Genomic DNA, 13,712 nt, shown 5'->3' on the forward strand with positions numbered 1-13,712 from the left:
AGTCAAAGAAGAAATTAATCAACAACTCTAACAACCCACATAGACTATGGCTTTTTCTAACCTGGGACCACAATATAACCAAACCAACGAAAGTCACGGCCACTGAGTCCATTCTGATTCATAGCTACCCTATAGACCCTACACTGCCTCTTTGTGTTTCTCAGGCTACAAATCTTTATGGATGCAGATAGCTTTGCTCTATATTTTTCTCCCATGGAGTGGTTGGGAGCTTTGAACTGCTGAACTTGCTGTTAGTAGCCCAGTGCAAACCCCTACTCTACTAGGGTTCCTTGATACCACAATGTAAGGACTTTCAAAAGGTTAGTGGAAAAATTCAATTGAAAGAGAATGAAATTTATCAACAAACTTTTTGAAACTCCTTTGTAGAAAGTCTTGTTTAGAATGGGAGAAAAATGTTTAGCCTTTAAGTTCATAAAAAATGATCAGATTTACTGGATTGATAAAGACCGGAGGAACCTCTGGACTGTCATCTCTTTTAACCCGCAATGGAAACCACGCCTAGAGGTCACCGTGCAGCTAAACAATAGATGGATACAATAAATCTTATGGCTCACAAGTGAAAAGTCTCTTGAGCAACCATCTGAGACCAATGAGCAAAATTTCTCTCATAACAAAGATTAGAAGACAAGGGGGGAAGGCTGACTAGATGAACAGAAATGGAACAAACAGAAAAAATGAGGTTGCTGCCACGTTGTGAAAATTGTAACCAGTGTCATGGAACAATCTGAGTAAAGATCGTTAAATGGGAAAGCCATTCACTGTGAGGCCTTTCATCTTAAAAACAAGATCCTGCAAAATAAATAAATGAGTAAAAATATATACGTCAAGATAGAACATTATGTTGTATGGGCCCAGTAAAATGAAGAAAAGAATGTACACTTGAAGGATATCTTATTTAAACATATTTATTTTTGCAGGGATTTGTAAAAAAAATTTGGTGCACATTAATACTCATACCCTTCAAGCTATCTGATCGACACTGTCAGAGGCTGGTCGTTTAAAACTTGCCAGCAGGTTCTTGAGAACAAGATGAGGCTACGTATTCCTGCAAAAAGTTACAGCCTCGGGAAAGGAGTTCCGAGTGCTAAATTCTGTTCACTCAAAAGACCCTCCTAAGGTAGACAGTTTCCCTGGTAGTGACAGAAGATTCAAATATCCTTATGAAGCGCACTAATGTTTCTATTTTGTGCTAAAAGTTTCAGATAGTTTATGTTAGTTTACTTATCTAAGGTTCCAGAAAGCAAGAATTTCCAGAGATAACTGAAAAGGGCTTAGTGTATAATCAGAATTAAAATAATGCTAACTTCCAGTTAACAAGTGAATGTGTTTTTCAAGAAGTTTTCAAATACACAAGTAATAAAAGAATAATTTTTGAGTCACTAAGAGGAATCACAGGTCATTAACACAGCCTCCTTCTTCCACTCTCTATTTGTAGGATGTAGCATAAAATCTTCGGGGTTTTAGACTGGGTTCCATAAGACACTGGTTGCTTGACCTTGACTTTGTATAAAGCACTGACTCTCCCTAGCTTGTTTCTACAGGAGGCCTGGTGGTGTAGTGGTTAATGCACTGGGCTGTGATCCTAATGGTCTGTAGTTTGAAGCTACCAGCGTTACTCAGAGAAAGACTGGGCTTTGTGCGCCAGATTGTTTCTACAATTGTAAATGGGATCAACAGTACCTGGTAAAAATTTCTAGAATGAGATTATCTATATGAACAGATTATGTAAACTATAAAGCCATAGTGTTATCAGTTGCTATCTAACTTAGTGCTGTAAGTAAGGATTGGCCTAACCTTTCCCGTCTATGCCCTTCGAGTGCATGGCCTAACCTTTCCCGTCTATGCCCTTCTGTAAAACGAGTGCATGTCTAGGTTTGAATGTCACCTATTGGCTGTGTGACCTTGAGCAAGTTATTTCTTTTCTATATGAGTCTCCTTGTTAGGTTATAAGGATGAAATGAAATCTTATATGTAAGTGCTAGGCACTGTATCAGACACAAATTAAGAACTCAAGTAGAAAGAAAATGTTTGAGAATGAGGATGGCAACAAATGTGCTTGACACAAATGAGTGTACATATGGATTGTGAGGAGTCGTACGAGCCCTCAATAAAATGATTAAAAAAAATAAAGAACTAATAAATGGGAGTTGTTATTTTCTGGAGAGCAGGTTTTAAGGAACAAACAGTCTTATGTAGCTAAAAGGTTTTGTATATGTATATAAAAATATTGTATAACCCTAGGTATTGTCATTTGTACGGTAAATGGCAAAGATGTATGAATACAGGCAACGAGAAACGGAAATGGAGTTTTAACGACTCTCTAGTGGGGGGGGTTGTAGAAAAGTGGGGTGGCAGGAGCCTCAGCAGCCTGGGATAGCAGTAGGAATAAGAGTATCTAAGAGCGGCAGAACAGAAGACACAAGGGACACCCCGAGAATCAATTCACTGTTTTCTCCCTTCTTACATGAACACTAGCCTAGACTAGATAATTTCATTCAACTTCCCAGCGCATTAAATTCCTGGGCATTTATCTACTGTACGTTCTTTACTGAGAACCATACCTCTCCCTGCCCCTTCTAGGAGTTGTAAACTTCAGACTCTCCGCTTCCAACACTCATTTCCCTTTAACTTCGGTTTCCACCGAGCTTCCGAGTACTTTTCCCTGGAACCAAAGGGGAAGCGCGACTAGACACAGCGCAAAGCATCTTAGGACATGTAGTCTCTCAGCCTGTTTGGCTGGGACCCCAGAGTGGGAAGGACGACAACATAGATCCAATAAAACTACAACTTCCGGCAGACAACATGAGTCACTGTCTTCCCTTCTGCCCGCCCTACCTTCTGCCTTCCTTTTCCGCCTCCCGGCTGGCGCCTTGCCGCATAGCCTCACGGTACTTGTAGTTCATTTCGGGCCCAAGATTCTAGCATTTAAAAACCACGAGAGGGTCAGGAAGACTCTAGTTCCCAGAGGGCAGCGCGGAAGGTGCGCCTGCGCACTTTGAGCAAGGGCGTGTATATCTGTGTGTTTGAGGGAGAGAGAGAGCGAGAGTGAGTGAGTGAGTGTGAGTGCGGAGTGGGGTGGTGGCCGTTACGTTCGGGGCAACGGCTACGGCAGTGGAGAAGTAAGAAGAGAAACAACGTCCGGCGTTTCCGCCTCCGCTTAGGAGGAGGAGGTACTGGTAGGGAAAAGGAAACTGATTCGCCCTGGGCCTGTACTACCCGAGTCAGGCCGGCGGGGGTCTGTGCTATGAGCCTTTGAGGGTCGCTTGGGACGCGGAGCGAGACACGAGAGCCGAGAGCTATGTCTCAGCCGCCGCCACCTCCTCCGCTGCCGCCGCCACCACCTCCTCCCGAGGCTCCGCAGACTCCGCCGCCTCTGGCGGCGACGGCAGCGGCCGCCCCGGGGGGGCTCTCGAAGCGGAGAGACCGGCGAATCCTCTCCGGGAGCTGCCCGGATCCGAAGTGCCAGGCGCGCCTGTTCTTCCCGGCCTCGGGTTCAGTCAGCATCGAGTGCACCGAGTGCGGACAGCGGCACGAGCAGCAACAGCTGCTGGGGGTGGAGGAGGTGACCGACCCCGACGTCGTGCTACACAACCTGCTGCGGAACGCTCTGCTCGGGGTGACCGGGGCACCCAAGAAGAACACGGAACTGGTAAAGGTGATGGGCCTGTCCAACTACCATTGCAAATTGTTGTCGCCCATATTAGCTCGCTATGGAATGGACAAGCAGACAGGCCGAGCTAAGCTGCTCCGGGACATGAACCAGGGCGAACTCTTCGATTGCGCTTTATTGGGTGACCGCGCTTTCCTCATCGAGCCCGAGCACGTTAACACGGTGGGCTACGGCAAAGACCGCTCTGGAAGTCTCCTGTATTTGCATGACACTCTGGAGGACATTAAGCGGGCCAACAGAAGCCAAGAGTGCCTCATTCCGGTGCATGTGGATGGGGATGGGCACTGCCTGGTGCATGCTGTGTCCCGGGCTTTAGTCGGCAGGGAGCTCTTCTGGCATGCTCTGAGAGAGAATCTTAAACAGCACTTTCAGCAGCACTTGGCCCGGTATCAGGCCCTGTTCCATGACTTCATTGATGCTGCCGAGTGGGAGGACATTATCAATGAGTGTGACCCTCTGTTTGTACCACCGGAAGGTGTTCCTCTGGGCCTGAGGAACATCCACATCTTTGGCCTTGCCAACGTGTTACATCGTCCTATTATTTTGTTAGACTCTCTCAGTGGCATGAGAAGCTCTGGTGATTATTCAGCCACCTTTCTGCCTGGGCTCATCCCAGCAGAGAAGTGCACTGGGAGAGATGGTCATCTGAACAAGCCAATCTGCATTGCATGGAGTAGCTCAGGTAGAAACCATTATATCCCCTTGGTCGGCATAAAAGGAGCTGCTTTACCCAAATTGCCTCTGAATTTGCTTCCTAAAGCATGGGGTGTGCCTCAGGATCTTATTAAAAAGTACATCAAACTTGAGGATGATGGTGGTTGTGTGATTGGAGGTGACAGAAGTTTGCAGGATAAGTACCTACTCAGGCTTGTGGCTGCTATGGAAGAAGTCTTTATGGACAAACATGGTATCCATCCTAGTTTGGTGGCTGATGTTCATCAGTATTTCTACAGGAGGACTGGGGTGATAGGGGTTCAACCTGAAGAAGTCACAGCAGCTGCTAAGAAAGCAGTCATGGATAATCGTCTTCACAAATGTTTGCTCTGCGGTGCCCTTTCTGAGCTTCATGTTCCTCCAGAGTGGTTGGCTCCCGGAGGGAAATTGTATAACCTGGCAAAAAGTACTCATGGACAGCTGAGGCCTGACAAAAATTATAACTTTCCCTTGAACAATTTGATTTGCTCATACGATTCATTGAAAGATGTTTTGGTACCAGACTACGGATTGAGTAACCTAACGGCTTGTAATTGGTGCCATGGCACATCTGTGCGAAGAGTCAGAGGAGATGGTTCTATTGTGTATTTGGATGGGGACAGAACTAATTCTAGGTCCACTGGTGGCAAATGTGGCTGTGGATTCAAACACTTTTGGGACGGTAAAGAGTATGACAATCTTCCAGAAGCTTTTCCCATTACGTTGGAATGGAGTGGACGGGTGGTCAGAGAAACTGTATATTGGTTCCAGTATGAAAGTGATTCATCTTTGAATAGTAATGTTTATGATGTTGCAATGAAACTTGTTACCAAGCACTTTCCAGGGGAATTTGGGAGTGAAATCTTAGTTCAAAAAGTTGTCCATACTATATTGCATCAGACTGCCAAAAAGAATCCTGATGATTATACGCCTGTAAATATAGATGGTGCTCATGCCCAAAGAATTGGAGATGTACAGGGACAAGAGTCAGAGTCTCAGCTCCCAACTAAAATTATTCTTACTGGACAGAAAACAAAAACTTTGCACAAAGAGGAGCTAAATATGAGTAAAACTGAAAGAACTATTCAACAAAATATTACGGAACAGGCTTCTATAATGCAGAAACGGAAAACTGAGAAGTTAAAACAAGAACAGAAAGGTCAGTCCAGGACTGTTTCTCCTAGTACCATTCGTGATGGTCCATCCTCTGCACCTGCAACACCTACCAAGGCTCCCTATTCACCAACAACTTCTAAGGAGAAGAAAATCCGCATAACAACAAATGATGGCCGTCAGTCCATGGTTACCCTAAAGTCTTCTACAACCTATTTTGAACTTCAGGAAAGTATAGCCAGAGAATTCAACATTCCTCCATATTTGCAATGCATTCGATATGGGTTTCCTCCTAAAGAACTAATGCCACCTCAGCCAGGATTGGAAAAGGAACCAGTCCCTTTACAGCACGGTGACAGAATTACAATCGAGATTCTAAAAAGTAAAGCGGAAGGTGGTCAGACTGCTGCAGCCCACTCAGCTCACACTGTGAAACAAGAAGAGATTGCTGTTTCCAGCAAATCTAAGGAGCTTCAGGAGCAAGTTGACAAAGAAATGTACTCCTTGTGTCTCTTAGCAACATTAATGGGTAAGGTTATTTTTTCTTGGATGATGTATGATTATTTTACTACTGCCTTGGCAAAATATCTAGTCATTGTAGAAAAAAAGATTAGGTGTTCAGGAGAAAATTATTTAGTTTTTGGACTGGTTATAGGTAGCTATATGGAAAACAACTGGAATGTGAAGGTAACCTGCTAATTTTTTAAAAAGACAGACTTATAGTTTATCCTTGAAAGCCTTTTGATTGAACGCCTAGGCTCTGTAAGCATTGAGCTTACTCATCTTGCCTTTGTTTATTTTTGAATTTCATTTTTCTGACTGTCAGGTGGTTTCAGGACTTCCTGTTTGATGAGTTGCAGTTTCTCATGTTTACATTCTTACTGCCCCCCACATAATGGTCTCTCCCATTTCCTGTCTCTCTTCCCAGGTTCATCACATTTTCTTTTTCTACAGTTTATATTTAAGTAATTTCACTGCTGAGTGAATCTTGGCCATTGATTGCAATGAACTATTCTAGCAACGGGGAATCATAGTAATGGGGTCATTGAAGAAGTATTTCTTATTAATTTTATCAACCAAATACGTGACTTAAAGCTTCATTCGATTTGTGATGCTATCCAATGTGCACCACTTACCCTGCTTTTATGTGCTTAATCTTTGTTGTTTTATCCTTGTTAATGTGCTTAACTAAGCTTTCAACTAGGAAGGAAAACAGAAGGGCCTTCCTTATTTTTGCGGAGATTAGAAAAGCATTCAACTTGAAAAGTGATTTTGATTTGTTTCTATTTTTCTAAATATATAAAAAAAAATACCAGCAAGTTGGGTCACGACCCGTGAAGGGAATGCAGTTCATGTTTTATTATGTGTGGAAACCTAGTAGTTAACAGGAGATCGAAAAACCTTGTGCAGATTTGTACTTGGAATTGTTGATTTTAGTTTGGTAGTCATAGTAATTGAATCAGGAACTAAGATAGGCATTTTACATATGTCTGTCTCTAAGAGTTTGTAGAAACTGTTTTTAGAGGGAATGTTTATTAGAGACTGCATGGAATGGAGGAAAGATTGTGTGATCTTTGGAGTCAGGCAGGCTTGGAATTTGAATCTTGGCTCCACTACATATTAACTTAGTGATCTTAGGCAAGCTGCTTAATTCCCCAGTGCTCCAGTTGCCCTTTCTACAGAAAATACCCCCTGTAGACAGTGCATAAGGGCGACAGACAGTAAAGTACTTGTAGAACTCTGAAAATTAAATGACATCAGCAGAGAGTGGATGAAATTAGATATATGCAGAAGTTATTTTAAAAGACCATCAATCTCCCAGGTCAAAACCAGGAAAGTGAAAGTCCTCCTCAATAGAAGATGAGCTCTTGAGGAGGGAGGTAGCTCATGTCTTTTCTCTTTTTGTTTGCTTAGCATCCAGTACAGTGCCTCGCAGGTAGTAAGCACTTTGAACTGTTTTCTGCTGAAGTAAATAGATGACACTAACATATCCAAAGAAAGGCGGTGTCAGTGATGGAGCGGTTAGTCAGCACTGGATAACGATGACAGTCTGGAAAGTAGAATTTGGCAGGGTTTGCATACAATGTGGTACAAAGGAAAATGAAACTACAGTTGAGTGTAGGAGAATTCTGGTACTCGCTGGTGAGGGACAGAAATATTTAATCAGGCCTCACCGTAGCGCGGGTGAAGGATCCCTATCCCTATAGCTGATTCCATCCATTTTCATCAAGCATCTCCTCTGATTGCTTAGCTTCCTGATAATGAGTATGGTTTAGAGTTGAAAATGCACATGAGGATTCTGTTAAATGGATAGGCTGTGGTGTTCTTAAGTCGTCCATTAGTCCTTGGATGAATTGTTTCTGTGGACTTCAGTTGTCTTCACTCTTCTGGGCCAGGGAGAGACCAACAGTGGCACCATAGATGGCTGTTCCCAGCCCAAAAAGGGATGTAGAACATTGTCTTTGTGGACTATGCTGTCACACTTGGAATACCCAAACCATGGTCCTGAGTCCCCAGGACCAGCCACTCATTTTCTCTTGGTGTTTGGTTATGTCTTAAGTTTTCAGAACTTTTTGCCCCCTGTATGTTCCACCATATTTGTAAATATATTTGCACTATTTTACATTTCTACAATGGAAGAGAGTTCCAATCTCTCTACATTTTTTCTGTTATTGAGAACTTTGTTATTATATAAGGTAAGACGATATTTCATTGTTAATTTGATTTGCATCTCTTGAATGGCCAGCCATTGAGAGCATTTCTTTTATGTCACCCAATGTTTTCTTTGTTTTAGTGTCTGTTCATGTGTCACCCAATGTTTTCTTTGTTTTAGTGTCTGTTCATGTCCTTCACCTATTTTTAAATTAGATTACTTTCCTTTTTCTTGTTGAGGTGTTGGAGGTTTTCTATACATTTTAATGATTAGTATCATGCCACAAGTGTCAACGATCATATTTGTTGTTTTATTTGCTATTGTACTGTGAAGAGACAGATTTTAAAGTAAATTACAAAGTTAACCTATTAAGATACTAATAGGAAAATACAAAGTTAACAATATTTGCTAGATGCTTTGCCAACTATTTTTGTTTGCTGAGAGTTTGCCTTCTAGTGAAATAGTACAAAAGTAAATGGTTTCTCTGTGTTTGTGCTATGATTATGTTTTATTAGATTCTTTAAATTTTTAATTTACCATATATACTCGAGTATAAGCCAACCCAAATATCAGCCAAGGCACCTAATTTTACCACAAAAACTGCATTAAAAATGTGCTGAAACACTCGGCTTATGCACAAATATATACGGTACTTTGTTTTTGTTTTAATTAGACTCTTAAATAGAAAATGATAAAAAAAACTAGAAAATGATGGTACCGTTAGTTATAATTTATGGACATAACACGAAGAACTATTATCATTGTACTGCTCCATTTAATTTCTTTCTAAACTGTTTTTAGACATTGATTAAGAGGAAACCCTTATTTATAATATTCATTTATATGTAGTACATTAGTTGAGCCAATGCTAAGAGTGCTACTCTCTGTCAAGTACTGTGCCACATCCTGGGAGTAGAAAGTTGAGTAGGTCACTGGCCTTTCCCTGTAACCGACAAGCTTCTAGTGTAGGATGGGCGACAGTAAACCAAATTCACCTTCTGTGTGATAAAGGCCATGGCTTTGATCAAAGATGTGAGATAGACTCAAAGAAGAACCATGAAATGGGACTTGGCTTTTACTGTATGGTTTTGAAGAGGAGCATTACAGGTAAAATTCTGTTTGCTGTTTGGAGGACAGATTTGGGGAGGGTGAGATGAGTGAAAACTACTCATAAGAGGACGGCAGTCATCCAGGCAGGAGATAAGACCTGATGCAGCAGTAGGAGGGGATGGAAAGAAACGCATTGGATAGCTGTAGGCATGCGGGTCGTGCTGTTGGGTATGAGTTGGACTGCTGACTTCTTGGTTTGTGGTTTGAACCCACCAACTGCTCCACAGGAGAATGATGGGGCCACCTGCTCCCGTAAAGATGTACAGATCTTAGAAAACCTCTATGTGACTTAGAATCAACTTGATGGCAGTAGGTTTGGTTGCTTTATGAGACAAGTAGGCGGACTGATTCTGCTTCCTGATTTCTAATTCCTTTCCTCATTTTTGTTATCAAAGGAAATAATTCACTTTTTAAAAAAAAGTTCAGCCAGTTGTTGATACATTTCTATAAGCAAAGACTGGCTATTACAAATTTGTTGTAAGACAATTTGACCCCTCATAGAGGTTAATAGCAGTATTAGGAAATATCAGGAAAAGGCTATAAGGTTTGGAGATACTCTGAAGAGGGTGAAATTGAGATCTTGGTAGAAGGATGAAAACCTAGTATTATATGTATGTATAAAACTCAGATTTGTACATGCAGTACAAAAATAGATGTGCAGTATATCTATTGTATTCAAATTGTGGTGGGGAGTACAAAGTCTCATTTTCTCCTTTGGAGTGGCTCATGGTTTCGAACTGCTGGCCTTGTGGTTAGCAGCCCATTGCATATGAGGACAAGAATGAAACAAACTTGAGAACATTAAAATAGAGTAAGAAGTCATCTGCCTGCTTAACTAAGAAGTATTCAACCCAACTGAAGCTCACTGCCATTGAATCAATTCTGACTCATAGCGACCCTATACAAGTTGGGCTGCTAACCCGCAAGGTCAGCACCTTGACACCATCAGCTGCTCCATGGAAGAAAGACGAGGCTGAGGCTTCTGCTCCTGTAAAGAATTACAATCCAGGAAACTCACAGGGGACACTTCTGCCCTGCCCTGTGGGGTTGATTTGAAATAGGAGCACAGTGCTCAGGTATGTAAAGTACTAAGAAAGAGATTCAGTTTCTTACATGCATCCAGATGATTAATTCTGAGGCCTTAGTCATTCTTGTGGCAACTGTTCAGATTCTTCCTATAAAAAAATGAAGTGTTATCATATAATTTGAGATAATGTCAAAATAAATGGTGTCTTAGACTATTTCATAACATATTAAATATGGTAGATAACACTGTGGTGGTAACCACATGGTCAGTGGTTTAAACCTGCCAGCTACTCTGCCAGAGAAAGGCGAGGCTTTCTGTGTTCTCTCAATCCTTGAAGCCCTAACAGGAGCAGGTCTACTTTGCCCTGTCCTGCTTCTATCAGTCATAATTGACGTGATCGCAGTGAACTGAGTAGAGCTGAAAATGACAGGTCATCACTATAGAAATGATTTATAAAAATGAAGCTTAATGATAATTTCAGCTATCCAAACTTCTACCAGAAGTTATTAATATTTCTCCACTGGAGGTTTTTATTAATATTTAACAACGGCACCGTGATAAGAGCTCAGTTGCTGACTCTAAGGCCAATCCAAGAGAGAAAGAGGTGACAGTCTACCTCTGAAAGGTTACAGCCCTGGAAACCCTATGAAGCAGTTCTTCCCTGCCCTACAGGCTCACTATGAGTTAAAATCAACTTGATAGCAAAGGGTTATTTATTAAAACTCAACTTGATAGCAAAGGATTATTTATTCAGATTACAAAATTAAACCTCTGTGTCTACCGCTGTGGATCAGGGGTTTGGCTGCTAACCAATGTGTCAGGGTCAGGGGGTCCCCAACACTCGAACAGGTCCTCAGGAGCGACTGTGATTGTGGAACATATTAAAGATGGACAGACAGACAGCAGGGCATAGGGGCTCCTCATCCTATGGTGTCAGGACTGAGAGAATGTATTTTCCAATGGGTATATATAGTGGGGCTTACAGATCTTTCATAAGGCATGTAATACAGCTAACATCAGACATTTTCAATAGGTAACATCATAATCAGGTAACATAATCAGTAAGATGAGTCAGTGTCTTGACCTAGTCCTAGTTGACCTCAGCCACCCGCAGATCCCTCCCCAGGGGCCTGCTACATTTATGGTGGGTTAGCTATAGGACCTAATTGCTTTAGTCCATAGAAAACCTTTAGGCATTGTGAAGTAGCCAGACACAGAAGTGATTCATTTTATGTGGTAGCTCCTTTATGACAGTTCCTTTATGGCAGGTTATTGGAGAGTTTGTGTCCAGTCATGAGAATGTATATTAAGATATATTAATGGGATATACTAGTTACATGTTAATATTATTAATTGAATATGCTAATGTATCTCATAACTGTGAGAGTCTTCCCCCACTAGAGTTGGCTTTCCAGACCTGTAGTTACGAGCATGGGGGAATTAGCTGTATTACATTCTCATCCAGTCCCTCAGTTCACCGCACTAATGGGTGCACCTATACTGATTTAGTCTTGGAAACCCTATATAAGGTCACTAATAAGTCAAAATCAACGTGATGGCAGCAAATTTTTTTTAAATGGGGGTGGTCATTCACTCTTAAATACAGCCACATGAGAGAAGTATCTTGTCATCAGTGAATCAAGTTTTAGGTACGATGGCAATATTATCAGTAGGGTTTCAGTTCATACAACAACAGGTTTATTATAAACAAAACAGGTTTAACATGTCTCTGTGATCCAGTGGATGGCTCCAGACAAGTTCTCTCAGTAATGCACTTACCATCGTCTTAATAGGGTATCTTAGAAAACAATGATTCCAAGGGGACTTGTTGCACCAGTAAATAAAATTCAAGGCAGAAGTGAGCTCACAAAGGTTATGGCAACTGATTGGGGGGATTTTAAAAGAGGGTGGGGGTGATACTGTTTTTTTTCTGAAAGGATACAAAATAATCATGGGAACTTACGGGAAGATTTTTTTTTTTTTTTAACTGAAAACTGCTTCAGTGAGAAAAAGGCCAGACAATTTGGGTGAAGGATTTTCTCTTCCCATCACAATGCATTTGCTCATTTTTTGAGAGTAGCAAGGGCTGTCTGTCTGTCTAATCAGTTTTGGGACAAGAACAAAGTACAACTTTAATTATCTTTAATCTTACCATTTGCTTTTCTTCCTGGCCCCTCTCTATCTAGTTTTAACACACAATTTCTTATGCTACTTTTACAAAAGAAATATTTTTCTATTGTTTGAGCACTTTGAAGTTCTTATATTTCAAAATAGAATTACATTAAAAGCCTGGATTTTTTTGGCTTCCTCTGAAAAATCAGGTGGTCTTGAAGTCTTAGGCCTGCACTCTTCCATGACAGCGACTGGTGAAGCCTGCACCTTTAAGGGCCATGCGTGTTACAGTGCAGTCTGCGTTCTAGGGTGAGCTGTAGTCCAGAAACTCGGAGTTTACCTTTTCTGCATGTTGTTAACATGGTAAATATTTTTATCTTACAGGAGAAGATGTATGGTCTTATGCAAAAGGACTTCCTCACATGTTCCAACATGGTGGTGTATTCTACAATATTATGAAGAAAACCATGGGTATAATTAATTTCTGGTGTTATTCTTAGTATCTCTACTCAAACTATTATAAGGCTAATAAAGTTTGCATCTGATAGTATTTTTCTAAAAATATTTGCAAAGTTAATTTTAGGTACATATTATTCTTTTCCACCTCCCCTCCCCCAGCAGACTGCCTAATTCAAATGAACAAGACCAGTTTATGTTAAAATATCCTGTTAAAACATAAGATTCTTAACAACTAAAGATATGTTGTGAATATAGAAGCAGATTTGGTAAAACGCCAGTGACTATCCTAGAGCCAGATAATGTTTTTATGGTTGTTGTGTTTTGACTATGATTATTTTATAACTCATTGCTTTCTAGAGTTAAAGAAATGGCTAATTTTACATTTACCTGCTTTTTTATATGTATGTACTTTGTTTGTAAAGATACATGCAATTGTGTAGCTGTGTTTTTAGAGTTTCAGAGCCTTAAGAGAGGTTACCAGTGTCTACATTTGAATCTCACATGATGTTTTAACGATTTGGTGTGAATTTATTTAGCTTCAGACTTAGCACTCTGGCTGTCTCACTTTTTAACCTACCTGGCCTTTGTAGACATGCCATACATTGTTGTTGTTAGTTGCTGCCCATTGAATTCCGACTTCTGTCTGACCCCAGGTGCTAAAAGAACAAATAGTGCTCATCCTGTCTCATTTTCATGATTGCTTGTTTACTTGAGTCTGCTATTATTTTCCAACTTATGGGATGCATCTTCCAGGACAACGATATATAATTGGTCAAGGATTCGCGAGAGTGGGAGGGTGAGGGAGGGAGGGGGGAAAAAAGAGGAGCTGATACTAAGGACTCAAATAGAAAATG

At 41.1% G+C, this 13,712-nt stretch overlaps 1 protein-coding gene across 1 annotated transcript in view; it reads left to right on the forward strand.

Annotated features, from left to right (window-relative positions):
• Positions 1–3,032: 3,032 nt before the first annotated feature.
• Positions 3,033–13,712, forward strand: part of VCPIP1 (valosin containing protein interacting protein 1) — a 46,347-nt gene continuing 35,667 nt past the window's right edge. The window contains exons 1-2 of the mRNA XM_075549611.1: positions 3,033–6,026; positions 12,784–12,870. Coding sequence (XP_075405726.1) covers positions 3,320–6,026; positions 12,784–12,870 — 2,794 coding nt within the window. The 5' untranslated portion in view covers positions 3,033–3,319. The remainder of the gene's footprint in view (positions 6,027–12,783; positions 12,871–13,712) is intronic.

This window comes from Tenrec ecaudatus, chromosome 5 (assembly GCF_050624435.1).
Source record: "Tenrec ecaudatus isolate mTenEca1 chromosome 5, mTenEca1.hap1, whole genome shotgun sequence".
NCBI classification, from domain to species: Eukaryota; Metazoa; Chordata; class Mammalia; order Afrosoricida; family Tenrecidae; genus Tenrec; species Tenrec ecaudatus.